We start from the raw sequence: 13,965 nt of genomic DNA, 5'->3' as shown, positions 1-13,965 counted from the left end.
ATCGATGGACTCAGAAGATTTTGCTGATTAGGAAGTAAAAAAAGCTTGTGACTGAATGTGAACGTGTGATCTGCCTTCTTCCTCTTCCTGCCTCGCGTTACTATGGGTCGAAACCAGTCGGTTCTTCAAAGTGGGCTCCGGGCGTGGACCCCCCTAGGGGACCCCTTTGAGGCGGGTGATTGATTACAACATTATTTAATATTGCATCAAAATAAGTTTAACCACTTTAACCCCTATATATGTCAGCAAAATATAAATAGCTGATCTGCAAGCTCACAACGAGCTGCGATGTGACGCCTCGTGAACTTGTTTTCAATTATTATTTTATTTTATTGTTTGACAAAAAAGGGAAAATCTTATATAGGGGTCCCTGAGAAGAGAGTTAAACATTACTGGGGTTTTGGTTGGCCGGTTATTGTAAAGTTCAGTATAGAATTGAACAGCGATGACATGATTTTAGGTCATGTGAGCCACATTCAGACCGGTGACACCGCAACACACAACACCGGGGCTTATGTGGTGGAAAGTAAATAAAGCCTGACTTATACTGTACTTAGCATATATATGCACGACACCCAACACATAACTATTTCCGGTGCACAACACAACACAGAAATAGCAGATCTACAAACCTCACCAGAACGTGTCACAGAAGTATGACTAAGGATTTGCTGGTTGAGCCAACCAGGAACTCCCAAGTTCAAGTTGAGCTGACATCACATTCACAACAACAAGTGATAAGAGTGGTTGGAATTATTTTCTGTACAAGCTTCCACAATTGGCAGTTACACAGTTGATTGATACAATAATCATAAGAAATGTAAAATGTCCAAGTACAAGACATCACAGTGTGCATAAAGTGTTAGTTTCTGTGTAACAGCATGGAGCATATTGTTGCTATCAGGCAGAAACCTCATATCTCCATATTGTTCATAGTTGTTTTTTGGTAAATCAATGAGCTTTTAATACAGCTATGTTGTGCTAGTTTTGGATGGAAAAAGAAAAGAAAGTATACACAGTAATTCTCACTACATATTGGGTCCATTGGAACCCCGGTTGTTTCTCATTTCTGTATTGACCCCGGCAATATTACGGAAAGGTTTTGAGCATCCATGCACGGCCTCCTTGAAAATGCATCATCGCTGTCATAAGTGATGATGAAAGTCTAAATGAGCTCTCGGATATGTTCCTAGCACTTTCCGTGTACTTGACCCGCACATCTTGGCTGGTCATTGTGCCTCAGTGCCTCTCTCCATTCTGGCAGCAGCACTCTTGTCTCCTGCATCTTTTAGTCTTTTTAGTGATACTGGCATCAACTTAAAAGAGCTGAACCTTCAAAAGAAGGTTTCCACTCCCATAAAGAGCACAAATGCTGGACTTGCTCCTCACAGGTTTTGATGCACATATTAATTAGGGGTGTAACAATATAGTAACTGTATCTAAATATCGATTTTAATTAAAAAAAACTGAAGTATATCGATATGTAAACAACAAATATCGGTATCGAATCGTTTTGCAATGTAAATCAATTTAATCAGTACTAGGTACTTGTGCATTGTAGCAATTTTAAGAAGAAAAATAATAATAATTTTGCCAGAGAATCACTGTTTACTTATTTTCATTCATTATAATATATATTTCCCTTAAAAAACCTGCACTATCCACAAGTTTCACACATATTTAATGTATTTGCTAAATAGTTACTGTATCGATTTCAAATCATTGAATCGTATCGCCATAATGAACCAATACCGTCTATCGTATCGTCAACCATGTATCGTGATATGTATCGTATCGCTGTTAAAATGTATTGTTACACCCTTAATATTAATCCATTATAACGACATCACTTCAACTTTGTTTTTGCTTGTCTCTAACTTGGTTAGAGACAATACTCTGGCATGCCTATTTGTATGGCGTAAATATTAGAAACTAGCAAGGTCTAGGTAAGTCCAGAAGGTTTAAGAGGTTAAAGCTGAACCTTTACATAATATATTTGTAATACTACAGTTGTACAGTATGAGGACTTTGTATTTCTCAGTGCTTATAAAACTTCATGCCTCGTTAGACCTTAGGAGCCTAAAGAGGATTAAGTGCACACACGCTGGTCACTCTCACGGAGAATATGAAAATGCAATGTTGCAGTTATTGGTAAGAATTTGGATATCAATGGATGAGATCAGTGATTTTTTTAAGTGGTGCAATCACTTCATTAAGGAGCTTTGTGTGTGTCTGGCTGCCTAGCCTCGGAAACCCAAATGTTTTTATTTCCAGGGAGAGAAAAAAAGTCTGGGGCCCGAGGCCACTTAAATTCGGCATAAAGTAGCGCAAACGTCGCTCACTCTCTGCTGATTTCTGATAGTCTGCACCTTTGTTAAATTGATGCACACGCATACACACGCACACTCTCTCTCTGTCACTCTAATTAATTAATATCACTAGTCCTTACCCGTTCTGAATATATGAACAGCAAATGATATTCAGTGTGGGTAATGCGATGTAATAGATCACATTACTGATAGGCAGGGAATAGTTTACAGATGATCTTGGGAAGTTGGGTTATAGGCACAAAAGTATAGGCTAATATGGATGGATGGAAGGATAGATAATGTTGCTGGTGGCCAACCGATAACCCTAACGGCTACCCTAACCCTAACCGATAACCCTAAAGGCTGCTGGTGAACCGAGCAAATGAAAACAAAAGCCTACGGGGCACCCACAGTCTTATAACTTGTTCCCCGTTATGAGCCTACACTCCTGAGAAGGGGGGGGGGGGGGGGGGCAAGTTGACTGTAGGACATAATGTTATAGTTGTAGATTTTCCTATGCAAGTCAATGGGAAAAATCTATTCACTAATAGATGCTGTAGTACAATCATAAGTACACCATTGATGTGTGATGTATATTTGTTGGTAATATTCTGCATAGAAATAAAGCTATTGAATATTTTCACTTTTGGTGTTGCACTTTGTAGACGGTCCCTAACCGCTCAGCTGACCGTCTGCTGCCCATAGAGATGCATATAATCTACTGTATTAAAGTGGGAGGTTTGTGCTTTATCTAATCAGGATAAGAATGAGACATTTTTTGTGATTTAGGAATGTTTCGTTCCTGAGTACTCAAGTGGTGTCGACAGGGCAGCCAAACGTTATAGTCATTGCATTTGTCTATGTATTTTATCATTGTATTTTAGTAGTTTCCCTTCCGTCGAGTGGTGGCTTAAATTATTGATATGTTCTGATCCAACAGAGCCACCCCGATAGATAATCATTCCGTTGTGATCGTGGCCGTGCTGTTCAATGTTTCACATTAGGTGCAGGAAAGATGAGATCTGTAACTGCGCGACGCGCGTCGTCAGTGACCAGGTGTGTCACCCGCGTTTGGTTTGAAGTTATAATATGAAGTGACGTTCAAACATTGCATTGCAAAGTGGTTAAATAACCGTAGTAGGCTATGCGCCGTGTGCAACAGCTGCCTGTCTCTGTCTGCCACAATGGTGCCTGCGCTGTGTTTCCCTTCCGTCGAGTGGTGGCTTAAATTATTGATATGTTCTGATCCAACAGAGCCACCCCGATAGATAATCATTCCGTTGTGATCGTGGCCGTGTTGTTCAATGTTTCACATTAGGTGCAGGAAAGATGAGATCTGTAACTGCGCAACGCGCGTCGTCAGTGACCAGGCGTGTCACCCGCGTTTGGTTTGAAGTTATAATATGAATTATGAAGTGACGTTCACACATTGCATTGCAAAGTGGTTAAATAACCTTAGTAGGCTATGAGCCGTGTGTAACAGTTGCCTGTCTGCCACAATGGTGCCTGCGCTGTTTTTACCCGTGTGTGGTTTGAATCGTCAATCGCCTGTCTGTGCAAAGGGGGATCCCGGTCACTGTGAAGGCTGTAGTACTGTAAATATGACATGAATATGAATGCAAAGTAGTGGTTCAAGGTTGATGTGTGGACAGGCTAGCTGTTGCTGCTGTGCATGGTGAGATGTGTGCAAACGGTGTGGATGGCTGGCCTCTGTGCTGGTGGAGAAGTGTGACGATTATGACGTCACAGCAACTTTGCCCGTGGGATCGTGTGGTGATGTAAAAACAATATCTGTACAGTAAATATGACAGTTGCGTCTGTAAAATGTAGCCTAGCTACATTTTGCCTGGCTGGCTGGGTCTGTTTGCGTTTGGTTGGTTGGTTTTCACAACCAAGTGTCACTGCCTAATGACACACGCACACACACACACACACACACACACACACACACACATTTACTGTATTTATGATGATTTCGGGTGTGGTCCGGGACCCACTGGGAACCCCCACACGGTAACTCTGTCACTTCTCAACCGTTTTGGACGTGGGGCGGCTCACCGGGAAACGGCCCTGCCCCCTAGGTGCGTTCCTGGGTGTCTGGATGTTCCGGGGACCCCCTGGGGACACCCACACAGAGTTGCACCACTTACTTCACACGGCTGTGATTTTAAAGTACATGGCAACCTTCTGGTTTTCGACCTCATTACTTGTATATTTGCTCATGTGTAGGAGTGCAACAATTCATCGAACGAATCGATTTGTAGTAACACCAATGTATTCCTCGCCACACACGGTTGTGTGTTGTCACTGTTGTATCCTACTGGCGCACCTGCCAGTGAGGAGTAGAGCCTTTACCACTACACCACCCGAGCGCCCCATGAAATCAGTGATTTGTATCAAGTAAATGGCAGCCTCCCGGCTCGACCTCATTACTTATGTATGTGCTCATGTCATGTGTGCTGGTGTATAAATGTGTATTGATGAATGTGTTTGATTCCTCCAGGCTGGTGCAGGGTCGCTGGAGATGGCTGCGGTCCTCCAGGACTTCCAGAGAACAGAGGCGGACCGTCTGAACGAAGTCAAAGGCCACCTAGAAATTGCCTTACTAGAAAAGCACTTCCTGCGTAAGTAGCCTCCCGTTCCTACGCTGTGGTGTAGTCTTTCTTTCTTTCTTTCTTTCCCCAGTGTAGGTATGCTGAGCACGAGTGCTCTTTTTCAGCTACACGTACGCCCTGCCTACGTGCGCACGCGCACACACTCTCACTCTCTCTCTCTCTCTCACACACACACACACACACACACACACACACACACACACACACACACACACACACTCACACATACACACTCTCTCACACACACTCAGTCTCTACAGTCTCTGTAGTAAACTACAGCAAAGACTGCACTTCCTTCGACGTCTCAGGGTTCATGGTGTTGACCAAAAATGTATGTTAGTGTTCTATCGAGCAGTCTTGGAAAGCCTTGTCAGGTTTCGCGTCACAGTTTGGTTCGGTAATCTCTCAGTGCAACTGAGGTCCAAAAGATGAACGATTGAAGATTGAACGAGGCTCTGAAACAGTAGTAACTGTGTGAGGCTAGATTATCCACATCATGTGTGCAATGGTGTAATGTTGTCTCCCTCTGTAATGTATTTTTGTCTGTCATTGAAGTTTTATGTGTGGCTGTAGCTGGGGTGAAAGCCCAAGACAAATTTCCCTTGTGGTCAATAAAGTTGACCTTGAACTTGACACACACACACACACACACACACACACACACACACACACACACACACACACACACACACACACACACTTAAACACACCTGGGCCATGCTTTCTGTTGGCCACCATGAGCAGCTTGGGTGTTCAGTGTCTTGCTCAAGGGGCACTTTAGCGGTGTTGGGTAATGGACATTCACTTCCCCACCCAGATGTTTCCTGTCTGTCCAGGGGATTCAGAGTTTGTGAGTGATTTTTAGACTGGATTGATCCGACTCGAGCGATTTTAAGCATCTTTCTAAAGTACTATGTCATAACATTCACGTTTTTAGTGATTGCATTGATGTTTATCATGCACGACACATGTGTGCATTGATTTAAGGGTCCCAGTTTGAGGGGCTGAATGTATGGTCACCCTAGCTTGGTACTATTGTTTTAAGTGGAAGGTTTTCTTCAAGTGGTGTTTCAGCTTTGATGGCTTCATAGATTTGTTTTCACTATCAGCAGTGTTGTATACACTGTTTGTTGTTTTAAAATTGATATTGTATGTTGTTGGATTAATCTGAATGTGTATTTACAGACATTTATTTTTGGATAATAAAAGAAAGGCATTTTCTCGCACAAAATATTTGACTGTATTAACTCAGAGAACCCCATTGTTGAAGAGCTATGGATTAAAACAAAAGTAAACTTCATCCTCAAAATGATTTTCACTCATTTACAGTACTTGTCACTTAAAGCTGTTAAGAATCCCAAAACAAAGAGAAATACTTGATAAATTGAAGAATATTGTCAGAGATTAACATTTTTTCATGAAATCTTAACATGGCTTTCAGAATATGTCTGTATCCAGTCTGTATCCTCACATCCATACGACCACATTTTATTTTTTTAAACACTTCCGTGATAAACAGCCTCGCGCAAGAGCAAGGAAAGCGTCTGGGCAAGCACTTGATGCGTGCAAACTCAGCTTGTGGTGAACCACACGTTGATTAGAGAGTTCTCACTCGTCACGACAGATTTCAGTCATTTGGATTCTATAGAAGCCAACATGACTTCTATGAAAGTAAAAGCATGTTTCACAGCAAAACAAACAAACATGAGGTTCCCAGTTCGATCTCGGACTCCCCCAGAGTTCGTGTCAAAGAGTCCTTGAGCAAGACTCTGAACCCCTAATTGATCCCGATGTGCAGGTTAGTGTCTTGCATGCCTATGTAAAGGGCTTTGGATAAAAGCGCTATATAAATGCACCATTTACCATTTATCTACAGTATATATTGGCTTGATGGTTTGTCTGATTGGTGTTATTTGTAGTGATTAGGTACGCTAATTCTACAATTGATAAATTGATTGATTGAAGTATGTATTAACAGTTTGCAGAATTACAGTACATTTCAAGCACAACTTCTTTTTGGCAAGGAGACTTGGAGGCTTGGTAGAGATTGAAAAAAAAGACTCTACTATCAAGTATGTTCTAGTGTTTGTACCCTGCCAATCATGCTGCCCAAGGGAGAGCGAGACGGTCTTACCGATAATGTTTTCAGATAAAGAAATGTGTGTGGTGATTTAAGTTTAAAGTGAATAACATTGTCTGGATGTCATCTAGACTGAAAAGCTACAGTATTAATCAAACTGTGGTGAATGAAATCAAGATTTATTGATATTCAGAAGTGTATAATGTCATCACGCAGTACATTTCCGTTTGATTAGACATGTCCTTATTATGACCACGGGTATTGGACAAATGTATAAATCATTTCACCACATTGTTAATATTGCCAATTTTTAGCTTGGAGACAGACGAGTAATGAACGAACGCGTCACACGACGAAAGTCACGTCGAAACGTTTGTCACACAGATCTGTGCAAAGAGGAGACCGCCTCTTCTTCACTTCTGCATGCAACAACTGTGTCATGGACTTTCATGTTTCATTTTCATGTTGCCATATGTGGCGTCAGTTTTATTAAAGCAATCGCTCACTCCAGCCCATGGTATTATTGTAAAATCACACATAAGGGGTATTGAGCGTCAGGCCGTTGGGTCCCTTTAGGCATTATATGATGAAACTATATCATGGGCTGTGGTGAGTTATTGCTTAATTATACCCACGTCACATTGTGTTAGGCTGAGACGCATTCTAATGAGTGGCCATATCTCCTGATAACGGCACTCTGAATTGACCGTAGAGTATAAAAACTAGGACGGATGCCCTGGGCCTCCTCACCTATTCATTTCAATGAAAGCTGCTCACCCAGCGCATGAAGCCCCACAAGAACACTCTACTTCCCTTATTGACACCAATGTTGGTGTCAATAGAGCATGCACACTGGGGGTTTTAGGTGTTGGAAGCATGCACACTGTCAATGACACACACACACACACACACACACACACACACACACACACACACACACACACACACACACACACACACACACACACACACACACACACTATTCTACTGCAGACCTTGTTGAAGGGATTCTGCTATTTTGGAAAACAATAAAATGCATGACACATTTTCTACAGAAAAATTGAGACAATTCGGACAATTATGCAAATGAATTGTGATTATGTTAAATAATTGTGATCACATAATTATTTAATAATTGTGGCAGGGCTAAGGTAAAGTCCCATTACTGGTCACATATTTGAAGGAACGTTTTCAACATTAAAGCCTGTTTTGTAGCTCAGCGTAAAATGACGCTGTTTACACATCTCTGCCATTCAACAAATTGCCATTGACAATAATTCCCTGGTTGCCTGTGTGTGAACCCTGTGCAATGTGTGTGTGAATTGAATTAGCAGATTAACGGGGTCTCTGCATGGGTTTAAGATTAGATTTAGACGGGCTCATATTCGTGTCTGGCAATGTTGGCTGTGGAGAGACTGCAGTATTAGATCAACTGACTCATTACCGTCAGGCCTTAGAGCAGTGGTTCTTCAAATGAAATTTCCATGGAGTGATAAAAGGATAGAGACCGAACCGGAGCGTTGAAGCGACAGCCCCGCTTAAACGTTGGAGAGCCACCTGGGGGCTTGTTTTTTTCAGGCCAAGGACCCCCTTAGCTGAGATGGAGATGAAGCAGGGACCCCCTATATTGCATACATGCGTGTTGCAGATTGAACCTTTTCATATTTCACTATCATCACTATTTTTGTTTGTTGGCTTATCTTTTATGTTAATATGTTGGATTCATGTTAAAACCCGAACACCCAGGTTTTAATCCATTAAATCATAGCGCCCAGCGATTTATAGCAGCGGAGCACATTTAGCGACGGACCGGATGTTATCCCGGATGTGGCTGAAGTAGCTAGCTGTAGCCAAAACACTCTAGAGGCGATCGACAAGACGACAACAACGGGAGGTATAATACATTCTAACGCGACTAGCGACGGGACCGCGGTGGGCCGTCTAACACATAATCTTTTCTTAGAATTGGACGGAATGATTTAGATCAAGACAAGAATTATTAACGTTTTAAGATTTTCAATCTCGTCGGCTAAAAATACATAATCTTCGTCTTTGTGATCAATCTCCGTCTTGAGCGATGGCCGTTACTAATTGAAAAGGCGGAGAACTTCGTCCTGTGCACTCAGGGTGTTAATGTGTATTTTGTCAAATTGACCATGGCTCTGTACTCAGTCTGCTCTTTTATTCCCTCTACACCAAAACCTTTTTGCCGAATATAAGCTGGTCTACAAACACAGATGTTGTGTGTGAGTGAGCTATAAGAGTATTGGGCACTGGAGAGGTGCTGAGCCTCAAAACATTAGCTCGAGGCCAAGTGGAAAAGCAGCTATCCACCACCAGCGTCCTCCCGGTGGGGGCTCCTCAAGGCCAAGTGGAAAAGCAGCTATCGACCACCAGCGTCCTCCCGGTGGGGGCTCCTCAAGGGCTAGTGAGCTAGTAGGATACAACAGCAACACACATAAATGTGTGTAGTGAGTCAACTGGCAATAACGACAACATTTGGGAGAAAAGTTGTGTAAAACTACAAATAAAAACTAAATAAATACATTAACCTGTATAAAGGAGGCATCAACTATAGATTTTATGCGGAATATCCGCCGACAATTTTCAGAATGTATTTTGTTTTAAATTGGTGTTCAAGGGTCGGGCTAATGGACTGCCAGTGCTGCAGTTGGGGAGCCACACAGGCAGTCGTGTTTGTTTGTTTTCACCTCCAGGTAAATGATTGACTGAGTGATGGTCGTCTTTGTCTCTTTAAGTCTACACTGATGAGTCACTAAGACGTGCAGAGCTGCTGGAGCTCCGCAGGGAGTGGAGGGCTCGGCATCGACCTCTCTTAATCTGTCTAAACGTCTCTCACGCTTCATCTCAGCCAGTGTGACAGCAGGTGTCAGAGATTAGCCAGCTGTGTGTGTGTGTGTGTGCGTGTGTGTGTGACATTTTCGTCACAGATTTGATTGATTGATTGAATTGTACTGAAAAATGTACTGAGAATTTCAGTACATTTCAAGCACCATTAAGCATTACACTTGTTTACAATAGAGTTTAGAGACGTACAAAACGCTCAAATAATCTTTGCTAGGGTAATGAAGCAGGTCTCGACATAGAACAGACGTTTTATGAGGAAAATAGTTTGGAATTATTTACACTGGGAAGGACAGGCAGATGGACAGAACTATAGACGGATGTGGAAAGAGCAGGAGAGAGTAGATGGGGAAATCTAAATCGGTGGTCGTCAATCTCTTCTGGATCAGGCAGGGCCCACATGGAAATCCCTCAAGTGTTCTGGCCTGGGCCACGCCCATTTTTAGAGCATGCATATTTTAGCGTTCAATCAGTCCAATCGATTGTGTTCTGGCTTGAATCAATTGACCTAACGTGGTATACTTTATTGGGATCACAATGCAAAGATTAAAATTATATAATATATATCATACTTTTCTCAAGTATTTGGGGGCCTATTTGCAATATCCCCACAGCCCACCAGTGGGCCCTGATCCACATGTTGAGAATCGCCGATTGGCTAATGGCTATTAGCAAATAGCGTTGTGTTAATTTCCAATAGCCCCCATGTTTGAGTTTAATAAGCACTTACACTTGTGTCCCTATTTTGGGCATGATTATAATCATCAATTTTTTGAATATGACTGTTCAAAGTGTCCATTTCACAGGGGAATTCAATCATCAATGGCAATTACAGTTTCCCATTCTTTTGTTTTCCATCTTACAACCTGTAGAATAGTGACGGAAAGAAAAACTATTTTGTTTTCCAGTTCAGAAGCGACTTTTAAGGTTCTGAACCAAGTAATTTTCAGCTGAAACAATCTGAACTGTTTCAAAAGTAGACAGGGAAAAGATAACCGAACCGGTTCAACCTTGGTGGAAAAGGGGCCTGAGAGTTAATGGGGGTCTATGTGGTTTAATTATTATATTTATCAGATCTACAACCTTCTGAATCTGATATTTTTCTATATCTTTTTCTAGCTCTTTTCAGATGGTGGTATGTGCTCAAATGCATACATAATGAGGGTCCTTGACTTGAAGAAGTTTGAGAACCACTGCATTAGAACATTTGTATAATTTCTTAACATTTTCCTGAAAAGTAACAGTTTTGGACATACAAGGTTTGCACCCGACAGCGATGATGATGTGTATTGTGTACACATACTGGCTTTGAAATCAATACGTGGCCCCAATCCATCAGTACATCTTCTGAGTGGCCCACATGTTCTGCATTATCATCCTGTCAGCTCATACAAGCTCATAGCGTGGCATCTTTTTTTTTTCTTTTTCTTTATCTGTGTCTGTACTTAGAAGGGCTGACCTTTGAACATTTTTTTTTACCAGCTGCTTTAGCGGCTGGTTAGTGAAAGCTCATGAAATGTAGACGACATCGTCATCAGCTAGTCATACCCAATCCCTACTCCTGATTGGCTACCTCTAGTCTTCTGCCTCCTCTCTCTCTCACTGAGTGCAGTGATATTCCACCTCCCCGACCGCGCACCCCCCCTCCCGTCACTCATACAGGCAGCGCATCCAGGGGGTGCATGGCCGTCGGCCAACAAGTAGAGACTACAGTTTGTTTTTAGGAATGATTGACATGTCAACGTGTTCGGATGTCAATCAAATCAACTGCATGAGTGAGTCGGACATTTCCTGCTGTTAAGAATTGTGCTCCAAGCTCTCAGCGATATTGTTGGCGAGGTGTCTCTGTAGTCTGTATCATTTACAATAGTCAGTCATTCATATTTGATACAGTCTGCCGCGTGGTCGCACAAATGTGTGTTGTTCATCTATTTCATTATCATACATGGCTCAGTTAATATGTGCTGTTTGCGCTATGTGCATAGCATATACATCTTTGAAACTTCATTACCGAGCCACTTAGTGAGCTTGTTAAGTCTGTTATTTACAATAGAAGATCTAACCACGGCCGCGAGCTCGTGACAGAGAAGCGAGTGACTGATTATCGTGCCAGTTGCCAACTGCATCATTTAAACATTGATCTAACTGGGAAGTTTTCAGCTGTTACAACAATCATGATAGAATCACAACAGTTTGCACAACAGAGACAACTCACTTGATGTGAGCGCTGACTCAGTGGCCGGGCCCGGGCTGCATATCCCCGCCAGGTCAGGTTGTATACCCAGGCCTGTGGAATTCATAGGCAGTCATAGTAGCCAATTTGAATGGAATTTGCTCAAACTGACTGACTGATACAGAACCATATATTCCTGTCAGGTGGAAACCTTGTATGACCAAAACCATTTATTTACAAAATATTTAATATAATAGCATTTTTTACTGTGGACAACCAACACCGCAAATATAAAAGCAGCAGTAATAATAGGTCCGAAAAAAAGAGCGAACTTCGAAGATTGATGGACTCGACTGTAAAGTCATCCACGTTACATTTATTTTACCATGAGGAGGTTGTTTACGTTGATGTTGTGTGTGTGTGTGTGTGTGTGTGTGTGTCAGCAGCAGTTTAGGCAGCAGATGTACAAGCTCTCAACATGTCTGCTGCAATGCGTTCAGGGTTAGGGTTAGCTATTTTGATTTAAAAAATAATAATATTATTTTAATGTTCGAATCCAGTGCCATCGAACGAAGCTTTGAATATTAGATTTGTTTTGCCTAATACGTAGGCAGGCTGATAGACTTGTTGTTTGAAATCCATGGACTCCAGCTCCTCCGTCTCCTTTCACATTTTGATATTCAGTCATATGGTGCAGGGTGGAAAGCCCATATGTCTAAAACTGTTACTTTTCAGGATTCAAATAATAAAATGGCAAAAATAGCAGCCAGACACCACTTTTGATGCTTTTGTGCGAGTCTGTAGCCAAGTAAGATCAAATGGGGCGCAAAAAAGTTAAATTATGGAGATAAGTGGTTTCCGCCCAACTGGTTGTGTGCACCGTCTCAAACAAATCAATGCAAGGCAGGTTTTATCTGTAAAGCACACATACCCGAAGAAAACATGGCAATACTCTTTCAATACTGGTTGACGCCTGGTCTAAGTTCATCAATGTTATCTACGTACTGTCTTGAACATGACATGTCCATACATACACGTCAACGCTGTCCATTAGCCGCGGCAAATTATAGGACGACTTCACCCATTCTCAACTTCATTCTTCATATAATTGCTCTATAATTTTGTCTGTGTCGTAGAGGATCGCTGTGGACAGTTCAGCTGGTCCTTTCAAACAATATTTCATAAAATCGTATTATAATTTGTTTTAATTCAATGATAATGGCTTCTATTATAGCGTGCTAACTTTCCAGGGGATTTCTGAACTGTCCACAGCCCTCTGAGACACAGTGCATAGACAAAAATGGTGCCATATTATCAGAGCATTAGTGAGGACCAATTATATGAAGATTCAAGATTCTGTAGGTCGAAATTGGGTCAAGTGATCCTTTAAACCCTTCACTCCCATAGAAGTGAATTTGGGACGCTGGCAGTTCCGAGGGGGGGGGGGTGTGTGTGTGTGTGTGTGTGTGTGTGTGTGTGCGTGCGCGTGCGTAAATAGATCCAAGTACAGAGCCAACTCACGTCCAACGTATGATGGACAATTTCACGATAAATCAATATCTCGACCATTATGATTATTGTGAGTATTTATTGCTATGAAACAATAATAACGATAATTGTTTGTTCACCATCCCTACATACACACTGACCCTGTGGTGGTCTCCGTTGGTGTCACGTTGTTTACAAAAAAAGAAGAAAAGAAAAAGTTTGCAGAAAGAAGATTGAATGAAATCTAATTTAACATCTGTTGCTGTCTATTGCATCAACACATAACTGACTCCTTCGGAAGAGCGAGTCTCCCCCCTTATTAATGAGAGAGTTGGTACTGGCTGCTACTGGCTGTCACTCCATTAATGTCAGGTTGCAAGATGTTGGTTGCGATTCTCAGAGGCAACGAGGTGGTCATCTGTCACTATATGGCTT

General features: G+C 42.0%; 1 protein-coding gene across 3 annotated transcripts in view; it reads left to right on the top strand.

Annotated features, from left to right (window-relative positions):
- The window catches only part of LOC310857599 (GRAM domain-containing protein 4-like), a 117,650-nt gene that overhangs the window by 28,292 nt on the left and 75,393 nt on the right, over positions 1 to 13,965 (top strand). For all 3 annotated transcript variants that reach the window (XM_083763333.1, XM_083763332.1, XM_083763334.1), the window contains one exon: positions 4,813 to 4,933. In XM_083763333.1, coding sequence (XP_083619459.1) covers positions 4,813 to 4,933 — 121 coding nt within the window. The remainder of the gene's footprint in view (positions 1 to 4,812; positions 4,934 to 13,965) is intronic.

This window comes from Protomyctophum parallelum (genome assembly GCF_964188405.1).
Source record: "Protomyctophum parallelum genome assembly, chromosome: 4".
Lineage (NCBI taxonomy): Eukaryota > Metazoa > Chordata > Actinopteri > Myctophiformes > Myctophidae > Protomyctophum > Protomyctophum parallelum.
Note: the sequence above shows the minus strand (reverse complement) of the source record. Positions and strands in the feature narration are given on the sequence as shown.